The sequence below is a fragment of the Siphateles boraxobius genome, unplaced genomic scaffold (assembly GCF_051911475.1).
Source record: "Siphateles boraxobius isolate OS27281-9 unplaced genomic scaffold, OSU_SipBor_1 19, whole genome shotgun sequence".
Taxonomy (NCBI): Eukaryota; Metazoa; Chordata; class Actinopteri; order Cypriniformes; family Leuciscidae; genus Siphateles; species Siphateles boraxobius.
In genome coordinates, this window is record NW_027508799.1 from 15,273,875 (window position 1) to 15,289,755 (window position 15,881).

At 39.1% G+C, this 15,881-nt stretch overlaps 2 protein-coding genes across 4 annotated transcripts in view; one reads left to right on the plus strand and one right to left on the minus strand.

Annotated features, from left to right (window-relative positions):
* Window positions 1-12,255, minus strand: part of tbc1d22a (TBC1 domain family, member 22a) — a 165,377-nt gene extending 153,122 nt beyond the window's left edge. For 2 of the 3 annotated variants that reach the window (XM_077233940.1, XM_077233938.1), the window contains exons 1-4: window positions 12,032-12,245; window positions 11,193-11,249; window positions 6,679-7,112; window positions 784-963 (exon numbers count right to left, since the gene is read on the minus strand). In XM_077233940.1, the coding sequence (XP_077090055.1) occupies window positions 784-963; window positions 6,679-7,112; window positions 11,193-11,249; window positions 12,032-12,093 (733 nt within the window). In that variant the 5' untranslated portion in view covers window positions 12,094-12,245. Of the gene's footprint in view, window positions 1-783; window positions 964-6,678; window positions 7,113-11,192; window positions 11,250-12,031 lie in introns of all 3 variants that reach the window. The other variant, XM_077233939.1, reaches the window with a different exon arrangement.
* A 581-nt stretch (window positions 12,256-12,836) lies between these two features.
* Window positions 12,837-15,881, plus strand: part of cerk (ceramide kinase) — a 38,516-nt gene continuing 35,471 nt past the window's right edge. Inside the window, exon 1 of the mRNA XM_077233942.1 lies at window positions 12,837-13,166. Coding sequence (XP_077090057.1) covers window positions 13,016-13,166 — 151 coding nt within the window. The 5' untranslated portion in view covers window positions 12,837-13,015. The remainder of the gene's footprint in view (window positions 13,167-15,881) is intronic.

A 15,881-nucleotide genomic window follows, 5' to 3' on the forward strand; every position in this document is an offset into this window, starting at 1 on the left:
TCTGTTTTCCGTTTTGTTTTGTTTTTCTGGATTCCAGTTCAATGGTTAAATAAAATTTTAAATCAACAAAAAGCATGTCTGTCTAATCAATTTCATTCATTTAACATTGCAATAAATGATTAAATTGTTAATGTAAACATTGCAATAAATGTCCCGAGAGCCTCTCTTCCGTTCTCTACAAGTGTGCAACACTGGCAAACGTTAGCTTAGAGATCAAATCCACTAACATCAACAAGCGAACAGCACAAAACAGACTCCAACACCAACTGAAATAAAAATGGTTTCTGTTTCACAGTAACATAAACAATGTTAATCTGTGACGATTCAACTACAAAAACACATGAAATGAATGCTTATACAATGTTCAGGATAATGCCGTGTTCTGTACTACTATGTGTCATGCAAAGAAATGGCATTAATTAAAACTATAGTCTCACATAGACAGATTTATATAGTCTATAATGTTAAATATACTTTCGCTCTAAAATCAATATCAGGAATTGAAATTTGACTAACTGTACAGCCCTACTTATTTGCCAATTCCATGACATTCTGCGCTGTAAGTTAAACTCTGTATTCCGCAATTCTGTCCACTTTTTCTGCATTACGGAAATCACATGGCCCTATATGTGTGAACACTAACGCTTCTCTCTTTGCAAGCACGATTTCAAATGCTGCATTCAGAAACGTCACAACACAAGTCATGTGTTGCAAAGAGTATATTTGATGCGTTGCCCAAGCATTCTTATAGTCAAGCCATAAAGCCGTAAACCAGCATCTTACCCAGATCAGTATTAGGGCCAGCCAGAACCTGTCTGAACTTGTCGAGTCTTGACGCCTCTCTCTCGGTCATGACAGGAGTTCCAGATGTGTTCTGATCCGCCATGCGGGCCACCAGTGGAATCGTGGGCCTGTGTGGGAGTGACTGCTGTCTTTGTAGCGCTACCTGTTCAACGCCCACTTCTGACCCACAAACAAGAGAAAACACAGCTGTAATGACAACAAACTGCTGACTGCACATGCCTCAGCCCATTAAATGTAATTATGGAGGCAATTCATGACACAGTTTGTCCCAAGTTACCCCAAGATGCTCAGCTAGTGGTAATGAAACACTTCTCACTACAGAGTGCCATCATCATTAGGAGAGAGAATCTTTTAGAATCACACGATTCAATTCATTTAGATTAGATTCTATTTTAATTTCAATTTAGGGAGTCATGACGAGATTGCATACGATTCTCAATGTACATTCTTCAGCAACAGCACAGGGACCAATCACTTGGGAGTTAAACCTGGCACATCTCAATTTTTGGAAGCGAGCGCACTTTAATCCTATTAGATGAATTTCAGGGGAGGTTGGCTGAGAAGATGCACATGCCAGAGTACTTACTGTAATTAATACTGTATAAATATTAAAAGCACAAATTAGAGTTTCCTGCACAACAGTTTGTGCACCGATAGCAGGCATTAAGAAAGAAAATCTTGCTTTATTTAATATTGTTTTTCTTACAGCTGGAACAATGTGTACAATAAAAAGTGTTAAAATTGTAAGGTAGGGTGAACGAATGAAATTGAATTGGAATTGAACGGCTTATAAGTGTGTGCTTATGCAAACCTTTTGTACATTTAATTCAAACGTCAAGACATTGAAAAGAGTTTTATGTGTTCTCACTTGATAAAAAAAAGTTAGATTGTTTTATTTTATTTAAAACCATTTTTAAAAGCTACATTATCTTTTGTTTTTATGTTTTCAGTTTTGATTTAATTAATTTTCGTTTAATCATGTTTGTTTTGTGCGTTTGTTCTTTTGATTTGTCATGCATTTACAAAAACATACAGACATAAATACACACATTTATCGATTGATCGAATGATTTTTTGCATAAATAAAGTTTAGTCCCAGAGACACGCAATTTAGTTCTACACAGCCAGTCTATATGCAGGTCTTTGTTTTTACCTCATGTAAAATATATATTACACACACACAAACATGCACTTTATTCTGTGTCAATTAGTGGGTTAGAATAAGTATGTTTAATGGGTTCCCACTTCCCGGGTACATTCTATGGTATAAGTTGTTATTTTGGCAGTGCTGCACGCATTTGTCAAAGAATCACAATGCATCGGTGAATTGATTTTGTCCTAATGCTTCATAATCATACTGTCCAAACAATGTAAGTCACTGTAAAATGTGATTGAATGCTTGTTAGAGGCATTAAATGGATGACTTTGAGATATCATTCTTGCATTAAGCATCATAACATCTTCAACATTAACAGATGTTCGTGTAATGCCTGCAGAAATTAGACAGTGCGTGACGGCTGCTGACAGTGTCAACACAAAGTACTATTAAAATAGAGGCAGAACACGTCAACAGGAAGTCCATTATCACAGTCATCCATCGCCACTCTGGCTGGCAAAACAAAGGACTGGCAGAACTGTCTGTCAGTGCAGGTACTGCTGGAAGCGCACAGTTCCTGTCTGATATACTCAAATACTCATTGCAAAAAATTGTTTCGTTCTTCACTCACAAAAAATGAAAATAAAAAAAACGAAGAGGAAAGTTCACTCAACTTTCTGTCATTAATGGACTTTGATAGGTCTCAGCTGTGGAAGAGGTTTAAATGAGAACTTTAAGGAATTGTGGATCTAAATTATCTGCAGTTATTGCTTTTTTTTCTCATTTACCCGCTCGCAAGTCACTCAAAGAGTTTGTATTGTTTTGAATTTTGTCTTTTTAGAAATTTTGAAATTCCCTAGGTTGTTGAAATACCTGAGTTAAGGCCGTGACACCCCGACGTAAAATAACTATAAGCGAAAATAACTATCTATATTAGCAGGTATCAATAGTCTATATTCCTCATTAAAAAGGGAAACCGAAACTAGGACTGCAGAGATACAAACCGTAAATAAGTCTGAATTTTGAAATATAAATTCGCAATTCCGAGAAATAAACTCGAAATTCTGACTTTTTGGTCCCACTTTACATTAAAGGTACAATATGTAAGAATTTTGCAGTAAAATATCCAAAAACCACTAGGCCAATGTTATATAATTTGTTTAGTTGATTACTTACAATATCCCAAATATTTCCAACCATTTGTAAATCGTGAGAAAATTGCGCTTTCAACCAAGGAAACGGGACGTGTGAGCAGGGGTGAGTCGCCGCCAGTCAATGACGTCATATCCGCGTTACCCTCGGTTGCCGCCAGGTTTGACCTCGCACTGCCATAGTAACCATGGCGACAGACGTTGACAACTGGGCTATGGCCATTATGCCTAGCAGGACGCTCACGGTGTTGTTGTTTTGGACCATTATGGACCATGTAACATTATGGACCATGGCAAGCAGACTTTGAGACAAAAAAAGGACTAAAACGAAGTTCAAAATTTTTCGAGATGCCGAGAGCTCCACGTCCGCGACTAACTTCAACTTGACAGAGACGCGAGTGTTGCATGTACTTTATTAAACAGGTGAGCAAATGTACATAAAACTAATCAATGTTACATAGTTCAACATGATGACATGTTAGAATATGATCTGTATGTTATTCTAATGTTGATGTAGCTTAGTTAGTCTCATACAGTCAACACACAACCTAACTAACAACATTCAACACACTCAAATGCCGTTTAGTGTGATAGTGTAACTGTTAGAGCAAGTGAAACAGCGCTGCGTTACCTCAAGTTTAATTATTTATACTGTGTGAGTATTAATTCAGCACTTGCGTGTAGTTCGGTAGAATGAAATGTCCTTATTCCTTTATCCGCGGGACTCACGTTGAGTGTGGCGCTGGTATACGTCTAGCAATCGCGCCCTGCTTCACACGACAGTCATGTTAAAAACATCAATGTATTCACTCATCCATAAAAGATCCATCAGCTTGACAAGATCCATAATTACGCTTAATGTGGAATATACGTCATCAATATACGCCTTTGTTATTGTAAGAGGTTAGTGACCCCTGGTGGCGAAAAATCCTTGCATATTGTACCTTTAAGTGGCTTTAAGTACTATGTACTTACATCGAAAAATAAGTACAAAGTACTTATTGTGTTCAGGTTGTATTGTAAAACACTTAGGCTGCTATCGAGGTGTGATACGGGTAAGGTTAGGGGCTGGTGTGGTGGTTTGGGTCGGTTTAAGGGTAGGTTAAGGTGTAATGGAAGGGTCAACTGTGTAATTACTAATGTAATTACATAAATGAATTACAGCTTTAATTACATGCAGGTATTTTCAAAATATAAGTACAATGTAAAAACATGTATGTACACAATAAGTCCATTGTATCAAATTATTAATTTCAATGTAAGTACATAGTACTTAAAGCCACTTAATATAAAGTGGGACCGACTTTTTTTCTCAGAATTGCATGTTTATGTCTCGCAATGACGCAATTCTGACTTTTTTTCTTGCTATTTTGTGTTATAAAGTCAGAATTGCATGATATAAAGTCCCAATGGTGTGTTATGAAGTCAGAATTGTGAGACAAACTTTCCTTAGAATTGGACTTTTTTTCTTGCAATTGCAATTTTATATAGCGCAATTCTGACTTTATAACAAGAAATTGCAAGAAAAAAAGTCAGAATTGCATGATATAAACTCGCAATTCTGACTTTTTTCCTCACAATTGCGACTTTATTTCTCGCAATTCTGAATGTAAACAATTGTGAGATAAAAAGTTTCCTTAGAATTGGACTTTTTTTCTCGCAATTGCAATTTTATATCACGCAATTCTTACTTTATAACACAAAATTGCAAGAAAAAAAGTCAGAATTGCATGATATAAACTCGCAATTCTGACTTTTTTCCTCGCAATTGCGACTTTATTTCTCGCAATTCTGAATGTAAACAATTGTGAGATAAAAAGTCGCAATTATCTTTTCAAATGTTTTATTCTGTGGCGGAAACAAGCCTGCTGAACAGCCAATCAGAGTTATCTCAGAGTTGCTGACGGATGCTGATTAAACATGCTCAATTGGCCAAAAAAATAAATAAACATCAGTAGCCTGGCTAACGTCAGACCACGTCTCATTGAGACGTGGGTCTGGGAACCACATGTTCATTTTCTCATATTTGAGGCGTGGCTTACGAATGCCCAGAGCCGTTTATTGGGTGCTACGAATGTCTATCAAATGCGCCTGTACGTAGCTCATAGCCAATCGTTTCAATTATACCAGATGACATATGTAGAGCGACAGAAATTAGACGAGGAAGACTACGATGGGTCAGAGATTAATAAACTTGCATTCTAAACTACTTAGAACAATATCTAAGGCTGCATCGAAAGGTAACTTCTCGTCTGCTGCCATGTTGGATCCATAGGTATAAACAAACTGCTTCGGTGTGTCGCATAGACGTCGTCATCGTCTTGCTGCTCCCTCCCCGTTCTGTGACTGGTTCCCTCGCTGAGGCGAAAATCTGGTCCATGGAATCCAGGCTGCCTAGCAGCGTGAATAAAATCGCGCTGCGTGCAAGGCAGCATGGGGAAACCCAGCCTAAAACAACGGGGTCCGACTAGTGCAGATGGTGCGGAACACACCGCGAAACTGGACTAGCCGATGCTCAACGACGTAGGTTGTGTCAGGGCCTTTAATAAATTAACCTCAAAAAAGCTGAATTCTTGGAACACACCGACCTATTATGTCATTATCATGGACCAATGACAGATCAAAAGCGTTTAACAGCCACTGCAAAGTTTTCTGGAAAGTTCACGCAGGTGAGCGGTTTCACCGAAACGAACCCCAGACACAAAACTTTGTTTTCGCCAGATCTTGTACAAAACGACGTTGAGTTCAATTGAAGACCATTGATATTTTAGTGTCATAAAGATCTAGGATTCTAATAGTATTAAAACAAAGATGCTTTCACTTAGTTTTCTATGCTTCAGAAGCATCAGAGAGAAAGTCTGAGTGACAGGTCAGCGGGAAAATACACATAAAAAAAGCTCAGTGGCAAACAAAACAATTGATTGACATTTCACTGACTCCAATTTGCCTGTTACAGACTCTCGGTTAATTACCAGAAGTTAAAATAAAACCGATTTAATGATGGTCGTACTAATTAGCTAGGAAGAGGATGAGGAGAAAATGAAATGCTAGAGTTTAGAAACAGGTCACAGGGTCAGATCCAAAATCTAAACTTTCATGTAAGTCTTATGAAAATTGGTTGATCTTTCCCATGCAGCAAGGTCTAGCATCTAGATGACAACACAACATTGGAAATAATGATAATCAAGACTAATGTATTCTTTTTTCCATGACTAATATCATTTTATCATCTGCCAGGGGAAAATGATAACTCCAATCATTTAGAAAGCAAACAGCACACATCTTTTCAACAAGCTTTAAAATGTCTGAAATGTATAAAACAGAAACCTGAAATACTGCATAATAAAAATAACAATAATTATAATTATTATTATTAACATAAGCCATTGTTATTTTAGTATAATGTATTTACTATTATGGTATGTATTCATATTTTAAATTAGCTTTTAATTCTTTATATTTTCAGTTTTCATTTTCTATTAATTGTTATGATGTCAAATTTTTATTTAAGTTTACGTTTTTCATCTAATAAAAATCGTATATTTTAATTTATTAAATTACCAAAAAAACACTTTTATTTGTTTTATTTGCAAAGATTAATGTCAGAGAGACAGATGTTTGACTGACCTTTAGGCGAGCCGACAGGAGCTTCACTGTGTGACTTCACCAGTCTGTTGTCACTGAGTTGAAGAGCCTCTGAACCGAAAGACAGATCTGTTGTCATCTCTGCCCCTTCCTCTCTCTCCTCCTCTTCTTCTTCCGGCTCTTCCTCCTCTTCCTCGTGCGCTTCCTCTCCGTCTTTCTCATCAGGCTTAGTCATGCTATCTATCTCCTGCTGTCTTCTTTCCTGGAGCTTGCTGTGGTTTTCTATCACCTTATTAGCGGTCTCCATGACGACCTCGATGTTGAGATTTTGGGCTGCCATGGCGAGAAGTTCATCATCATCATCTCCCACATCCCAGGCGTCACTGGTGATGCTCTCGAACTCTTGGAAGGTGGTGGCTTTCTTTGGTTTTCCTGGCGTAGTGGAAGACGGAGGCTTGTTTCCTGCTTTTATCAGACTGCAAAAAATAGATGAGACTTTTGTTGATACAGTATATGAATCAAACGCTGGTGTTCCACGAATAATAATTAATAGTATCCATGCATGTGGGGAAAGACAACTCATAAAGAACAGGGATGTTGTTCTAGTTTCTCTGACTCCCATTGGTAGTTGCTACATCGCTGCTCACCTACAAAAAGTAACATTTTTCTCAACGTTGGTGAATTACTAGTTTATGTTGCCCCGATTTGTCAACTCTCATTTAAATCCAAAGTCTTCCGTACACTTTATCCCAGCAGCTGTCAGAGCAAATTGCTGTCATCATTTACTCACCCTCAAGTTGTTCTAAACCTGTATGAATTTCAGTTAACACTTTAAAATATGTATACAGTAACAAAGCACTAATAAATCATTAGCAAACTATTCGTTTGGTTAATTAATAGTTTATAAACTGCATTTAACACATCAATAGACTATCCCCTGGTTTCACAGACACGGCTTAAGCTAGTCCCAGACTAAAATGCATGTTTGAGCTGTTTTAACAGTAAGTTACTTGCACTGATATATCATAAAATATGTCAGGCCCATTCTTTTGTCTCAAGATGCACATCTGTAATGTTTAAGTACTTAAATATCCTTAATGAACTAAGGCTAATCCTGGATTAATCTAAACCTTATCTGTGAAACCAGCCCAATATACAAACAGCTAGTTTTTCATTCACCGTCACTGAAATTAATAAAGTGTTGTTTAATTAGCTCATATGTAAAGAGTTAGATTATGATTTGTTAAAGGTGCAGTCTCTAAGAATAACAGCTAGTGGTTGAAATAGGTACTGCAGACCAAATTCAAAATATTGGAGATCGTTGTTTCCCTCGCCCGCTCCTCCTTAAACTCGGCGGTCACAGTTTGAAGACTCGCTGCACAACAGGAACGAGCGTGATGACAATGGATGCATTAACTTTTCATGATGAATTAACTTTGCGACTACATGACAACTAACTCTCATTAGTCAACTTATTCTACAAACCTGAACCCTAACACCTAACCATAACGGTCTACTGACATTCTACTACAGTTTACTAGTACTCTAAAGAGAATTAGTTGACATGTAGTTGCAAAGTTACTTATAGTTAGTAGAATGTCTAAAGTGGACTATCAAAATAAAGTGGAATCAGAAATTCATACAGGTTTCATACATAAATAAATTGAGGGTGAGTATATGATGACAGAATTTTCATTTTCGGGTGAACTATCCCTTTAAGACTAAATAATATGCAGAATCATAAATCTATTAATTACTATGAAAAAGCTAAACTAATAAATAAATTACAAAAGGCACAAAATAGTGCTTTAATTATATAAATTCATACTATTTCTGAGTGAAAGAAATCTGATTAAATTGATGCACAATGATATGCTACTCAAAACCAGACTTCCCCAAGCAAAAAGGACGCATTGCATTGCTAATAGCTGAACATAAATTACAGTTTTATAATAGTTTAAATAAGGAAATGAGACACAATGCTTAATGTGTTCTGTTCAGGTTGATTTTATATTCACACTAATAGCTAACCTAAAAATCATATTTCCACTGCCAGTCTGGCTCTGAAGCATCTCATTCTAAAATGCACAAAGGCGGCTGTTTTTGTCCTAGTTTGACGGGCCACTTTAATGGGCTAGGTTTGCTGACACTGAATCATTGTAGCAACATCTGTGTTTGTGACAAAGAAAACAACAACAAGTGTGACCTGACAAGTATGATCACTGCATTTACACTTTTTAATGATATGCAAAGTCAACAATCAAAATGTACCCTATTCATATTCTTAAATCACATTTCTGTGATTATTGTGTTATAATGACATCACATGGGATATATCACACATATACATATATATATATATATACATATAGGAAGCTGGATGGCACTATTCCAAGCTGACACGCTGTGTTTGTAATCCTCAGACATCATTGTAATTTATGCAATAAGTACGAAAACTACTTTTTTCATCTAATTTTGCTAATGACATATTAGGGACTAATATTAACTTTGTTTGAAAATGCGGTCATATGGGCAAACGCAAAGCGAAACACCACTCTGAAACGAGCATTGAGAAAAATGGAAATATTGCTCCATCCCAACTCTTCGCTTCGTATCCCGACGGCGATGATGCAATGTTGACAGATTTATCCAGCTGATTCCGTTGAACCAGAGAAATCCTTAGCAACTCCTCTACCTTGCACTCCAGCTAAAAGCCCAGCAGCAAAAAAAGGAAAGATTACATCTCCTGATTCTGACTTCAACAATGTTATGGCCGCTGTCCAGTCTAGATGTGAAGTCATATTTGAAAAGGTCACTTCTATGGAGACAACGGTTAGAAACACTGATCATGCCATGGCCTTTCTGAATGAAACTGTTGCACTGGAAAAGAAGACCTTAGATCTGAGAGAGGAAAACAAACAACTCAAACTTCAACTGCTGGTGGCGAACAGCTATCATCGAACATGGGGGCTGAGACTGCAGGGGTTGAAGGAGGAAAATCAACAGGAAGACACTCGGTTGCTGGTGATCAAAGTTCTTGGCAAGATCTCTCCGAAAATTACTGGAAAGTTACCGGAGGTGGTGGATTCCGTGCACAGAATTGGAAAAAGGAAAGTCGCCAACACTGCGAGAAGCATGATCATTCAATTCAGCATGTGTCACTATCGCAATATTGTATGGAGGGATGCAAGAAGCTCGAAATTCCTGGAGGATGCCCATCTCCATCTAAAAGAAGACTTGTCACCCGACGAAAGAGCGGTTTGGAAAGCCAGAAAAGAGTTAATATTGCCGTTTAGCTAACACTGAGTGAAAATATTCGCACACTTATAATTGTTTGAAATTTGATTGGACGATTCATAGTCCCTAACAACTTACAATGTGGTATTTGTAATATTTGTTGACATCTTGTTGCATATAAGATCCCAGTGGTTCTATTGTTTCATTGTAATGATAAACCTAACCTAATTTGGGAGGTCTTTTCTTATTATTTTCATTGTTATTATTTTCTTTTGTAGAGATTGTAAAGAGTGAAAATAAATTTCTGATTGAAGACAAAAGTATTTACCGCCCAAAATGTAGCAATAAAACTATAAGAAATGTGTTTCAGTCAAGAAAACGATTTACTCTGCGAGGAATTTTTTTTTGGAATTCCTTGATAGAAAAGATTAATTGGAAAAAAGCATGGCTCTCAAATATTCTCTAACAGTACCCAAATTAAAAAAAATTCTTTGTGGCTTCAATTATTTAATTAAGACACTAAAAAGAATTAATAACAAAAAAGTGTCAAATTTGTGAAAATGTATGACAATATGTTGAGTGATACGTAACTTAATTTACTACCTCTGTTTTTTCCCTTTCCTCTCTACTGTACTTCATACTTAATTTGTTTTTACTGTCTCCCTTTACTTTAATTATGCAGTCATCCATTGCCACTTCATTGTTGAAATGTTCATTTATACTTATATTTGTTATTTGATTGTTCTTATGCAAATAAAAAATAATAATAAATAAATAAATAAATAATAATTTATATATATATATATATATAAATTATTATTATTATTATTATGACTGTCTGTCTATTATTATGACTGACTGTCTCTCTATCATATATCAATCCATCCACCCATCTGTCCGTCTGTCTATCATCTATACAGCATAAATTCAAGTCCTTGAGATTTTGAGCTTTCCTCTTTCAGAACAGTGGCCAGGTCACTATGTGATGCTGATGGACAAACAAGTTTTCTGACTTGGCCCTCCAAAATACACAAAAGTGGCTCAAAAATATTAAGATCTGGGGCCTTATGAATACAACTTTCCATAGATTTCATACTAAAAGTGTGCGTAAGTGAAAAAGCTTGATTTTGCCAAAACCTGAAATATATATCCTATATATAGTTGTTGAATTTCACTCTGAAATATAGGTTGCAACCAGCACTGACTTAAAAAATGAAAGTGGAAGCAAAAGCATGAAAACAATTTAAAAAAGATCCTCTTCTATCTTTAAATATGCCAAATACATACACACATTTTCCTTTAAATATTGCTGCACTTACTTGGCATGTAGCAGAGGGTCAAAGGGAGGATGTTGGGCTCCATAAACATGCTGGATACTGTGAAAAAGAAAAAAAGCATTATGAGGCATGTTTATCATAAAAATCTGTCACTATTTTTAACTCCGTCCTTTATTTATATGAACTGAAAACTGGTTTGACAAGTCAAGGTTCAAGACGTAATGAAGCAATTCTTGATTAAAGAAAAACAACTAGGCATAATTTGAAAAGAGTAATTTGATATATTTGTCACATGTATATATACATATATATATATATATATACACATACTTTTTTTGAGGAAGTTGCTGTCATCACCAACCAAAATGCACCACTGTACCATGTAAATATCGTAGTATTTGAATACAGTAATTATCCAGTACCATGGTATATATTAAAATACTATTATTAACGTAGTATTACAATCATTGTACCAATCTGTAAATTTCAAAAGATTGGCCCAGCAGCACATAGCTAACAGGCTAATTCATGCCTTTATGAACTAAACTAGAGCTTAAATCAGCATTACAAATATTACCACTAAATTCACATTGATCAGATGTCAGTGCTAGAAGAATATAATCATGATCAATATAAACGTAATACATCATTGAGATCAATCAAAACATGGATGTGTACAGCTAGCACAGATTACCTGAGTTTAAGACACCCTTTAAAAGGGTCAGATTTTGATGACACGTGTTATTTTACATATTTGGAGCTCCTCTGGTGATACATCTAGCTTTGACAGATATTGTTCGATTAGCTGAACCTCTAACTGAACACATAAAAGTACACACTCATAGCTAACACACAGACATTAGCATGAACACGTCACTCACTTCCCAGGAACCTTGGCTGTGTTTCTCTTCCAGAACTGTTTTTTGTTGCCGTCAGCTGACATCTTTGGGCTTCAGAGTACTCTCTCATAAATTAATTTAGAGAAAAATGCTGGTAAGTTGTGCAAATTGAGCACGAAGAGTTTATTTACACCTCAATTACTCTTCGGAAACTCAGAGAGCCGCCATGTTGGTACCACCCACTGCACATAAGCGCAGCTATGATTGGCTAAGAGGGGAGATGAGTGGCTGCTGAACAGCCAATCACAAGTGGAAATGTAGTTCCCTCTCAGTTCTTTCACGGGCTTTTTAAAATATTTTCTGTTACGGAATTTATATCTAAACGAATGAAAATTATTTAAAACATAAAACATTAGCCAAAAAAAAAGATAGAATATTGAACAACAATTTCAGAATTTATTGTTTGGGTCAAACCGAAAGTGTTCTCCATATGATGAAAGTGAAATAGTACTAATGTTGTCAGGGTCTAAAAAAGACAGAAACAAACAAACAAATACATAAACAAACAAACAAATAATAAATAAATAAATAAATAAATACGGTTACATTAAATGCAAGTAGTGCAATAAATTTAGAACGATTCATCGGAAAAAAATATATATATTTGATTTATTTCCTTGTTGCTAGTCACAATCTGGAAATTGCTGGAAACCACATCATGCCACTACTTTATTGAAAGGAGAATCAAAACTTTGCTTCTTCATGTCAATGACTTTATAAAGGTATGTCAATCACCCACATCGCCCCTCCCACAATGGGATAATGAGTGACGCATATCTCTAAACTCCTCCCACTTTATCAGGAAAGAGAAAACCGCTATGTAGCCAAACTGCTCAGGAAAAAACGAGCACCATTGTAGCGATCGTAGCATTTTTATAATAATTTAAAGCGTCGGCTGGTATAGTATAAACCCGTTTTGAAGATGAAAGTGAGATAACTGACGTGTTTGTGTTGTTATGAGCAGAAATGGAGAAGCAGCCGCGTCTGTTGTGTTCTGAGCTGTGTGTTCAACGCAGACCATATGAGGTCATATTAAACTGCGCGATTCTCACGTGGAAAGACGTACAAATCGACCAAAAACACACCGGACGCGCCATATATGGAGCTGTCAAAGCTGGTGAGTTACATATCTAAAACAATAATAACACTATAACAGATATACAATGCGTTTTTGCTGCTGTTGTTTGTTCTCACAGTGGCGTGTGTCTCAAAGCAAACAGAGCTGCATACCTAGCAGCCCGCAGTTTAGGGCATTTTACAGGTCAGAGAATCGAAGTACGCAGCATTTTGGGCCAGCAGACTGTGATGCCTCAAAATGAGGCTGGGCTCCGGGGACCGAGGGAGTGCTTAGGGGGTTTGAGAAAAACGTGTAAGAAATATATTGCTGACTGAGAACTTCTGTTGGATGCTGCTGACTCTAAAAATGGATGCTGATTGGAAGACGTCTTTGATGCCCAAAAGCACAGCTGACCTGGAAACCTGTTTTGTTGACCTACAAACACTACTGACTCAGCATGTGTCTTTAATGCCTAAAACCAGTGTTGAGGAAAGTTACTGTGAAAAGTAATGCATTACAACAATGCGTTACTCCCTTAAAAATTGGGTGGCTAAAATTAATAACTAAAAATTAAAATTAGTAACTATTTGCGTTACTTGTTTAGAAAAGTAATGTTACGTTACTTCTGCGCTACTTTTTTTTTCACCTGGACTGGGCTTGTTTTTTTATAACAAAAAAGTTATTTTTGGGTAAATATGAAGACCCTTTCACACCAAAAGTGAAATAATAAGCATTAGGCTGAAGGAAATGTAAATTTCCAAGTGTACAATAGAGGGCGCCGCTCAAACAAACCTGAATGCAGGAGAAAAAAGTTTAATACTCAAGCCTGTTTTATGCTTCTGCGTCGAATCGACGGTGTACCCCCGCAGAGCAGACCCCTCTGTGTCGCCGTGAACCCCTCTCGGACCCATCCGCCGTAGCTCGACGTGCACCTCCAAAAAATTGTAACTACGCGTCGGGGCTGCAGGGCTGTGATTGGTCAGATGCACAGCGATGCAACGCAACCTGACGCAGAACCATAAAACGGCCATGACGCCGTAGGAGTGACGCCGTAGCTACGCCGTGGAGTTGACGCAGAAGCATAATGAGGCCTACTCCACCAATAAAACCAAAAAATCTATAATAATTTTTGCTTATGGTTTAACTGAATCGTCGAAGGTCAGAAGCAAGTACATTGGTCAAAAAACTGATATTAAATGTATAAAAATGTATGTTCCCTTTCGAGAGGTCTCTCCTATTGCGTAAGTAGCTTACGCTATGGGAAAACTCCTTTTCTCGAGAATATTGAAGTCTTTATGTAAAACGCATTGCAGCTGCACAGCTGACAGCAATGAACGAAGGCAGCTCGGTCATTGGCTGTGCTGCGGCAACTTGCTCGAACCAATGACGGGGCGACTCTGAATGCGCGACCAATGAGCGCGCTTCGCGCCCGCGCGCGTCAGAGCCCGCCAAGATGGGCGTGGCCAAGAGCTATATATTGGGCGCCCCGTCATGAGAGTTCTTTAGATTTAATCTCCTTCAGCGAACACCTTCTTCGCTGGATCCTCCGGATTATTGAAGCTTCGCCGTCGAAAAGCATACCAGCGGGATTTGCTACGAGGACGTCGGCACCTTCAGCCGCCTTCTAACGCGATCCTACTGAGCCATCCGGCGTACTGCTCACGCAAGTATTTACATCTGTTCGCTCTGCGACACTTGTAAAAGAGCAAATTTTCCAAGGCGTTGTTTCAAATGCCTTCCTGCGCGTCGTGCAGAGACCTTCTCCCGGACGGGGATCGTCACATCATCTGCGCTCGCTGCCTGGGCCGGGACCACGCAGAAGCTGCTTTGACCAAGGGCGGATGCCCCGAATGTGACGACCTGGGTCTCTCCGCACTGCGGGCTCGCCTCGCCGCTTTCGCCGTGAGCGAGCCCATCGCCGCCATCCCTCTGTTCGAGCCGCGCACTAAGAAAAAGCGCCGCTCACAGAGGCTTCCTGAACCTGAGCTCAGTGACGTCACGCCGAGCCAGTCTCCGCGTGCTTCACCGCCGCTCTTGCCTTCCCCACCGCCGGTTCAGTTCACCCAGCCGGACCCACACCCCTCTAGCAGAGCGGTGGGCCTTGTGACTTTCGGCGCGTCCGAGGACGACGGGGGAATGGATGACAGCTTGTCAATCGACGCTGCATCGGACGACTGGCCGGGCTCCACTCTCGACCCCGCCCCGTCGACGCTAGCTAGCGCGAGCGGGGGCTCCACCATGGATAGTGAGATTATCCGCGTTCTCTCTAAGGCCGTGGAAGACCTCGGGCTCGATTGGTCTTCTCCCGAAGAACCAACCCGGAGCCGACTGGATGAGTGGTTTCTGCAGGGGCGCCAGCAGGCCCCTCGGCAAAGGCCTTCTCCCTTCTTCCCGGAAGTTCACGACGAACTCACCAAGTCGTGGAAAGCCCCCCACTCTGCGCGCCTAAAGCCTTCTTTTTCTTCCTCGCTCTCCTCTGTGGACGGCGCGAAGGAAAGAGGCTACGAGGGAACACCGCCCCTCGAGGAGGCCGTGGCCAATCATCTCTGCCCGCCCTCCACCACCGGATGGAAAGCCAAAGCTTCCCACCCCTCGAAGCCCTGCCGCACTACTTCAGCTCTCGCCGGTCGCGCCTACGCCGCCGCCGGCCAAGCTGCATCAGCGCTTCACTCTATGGCGGTACTTCAAGTGTTCCAAGCCAAGCTTCTCCGCTCTATGGACGAGTCTGGCCCCGAACCCGAAGCCTTTAAGGACCTACGCAGCGCGACTGACATA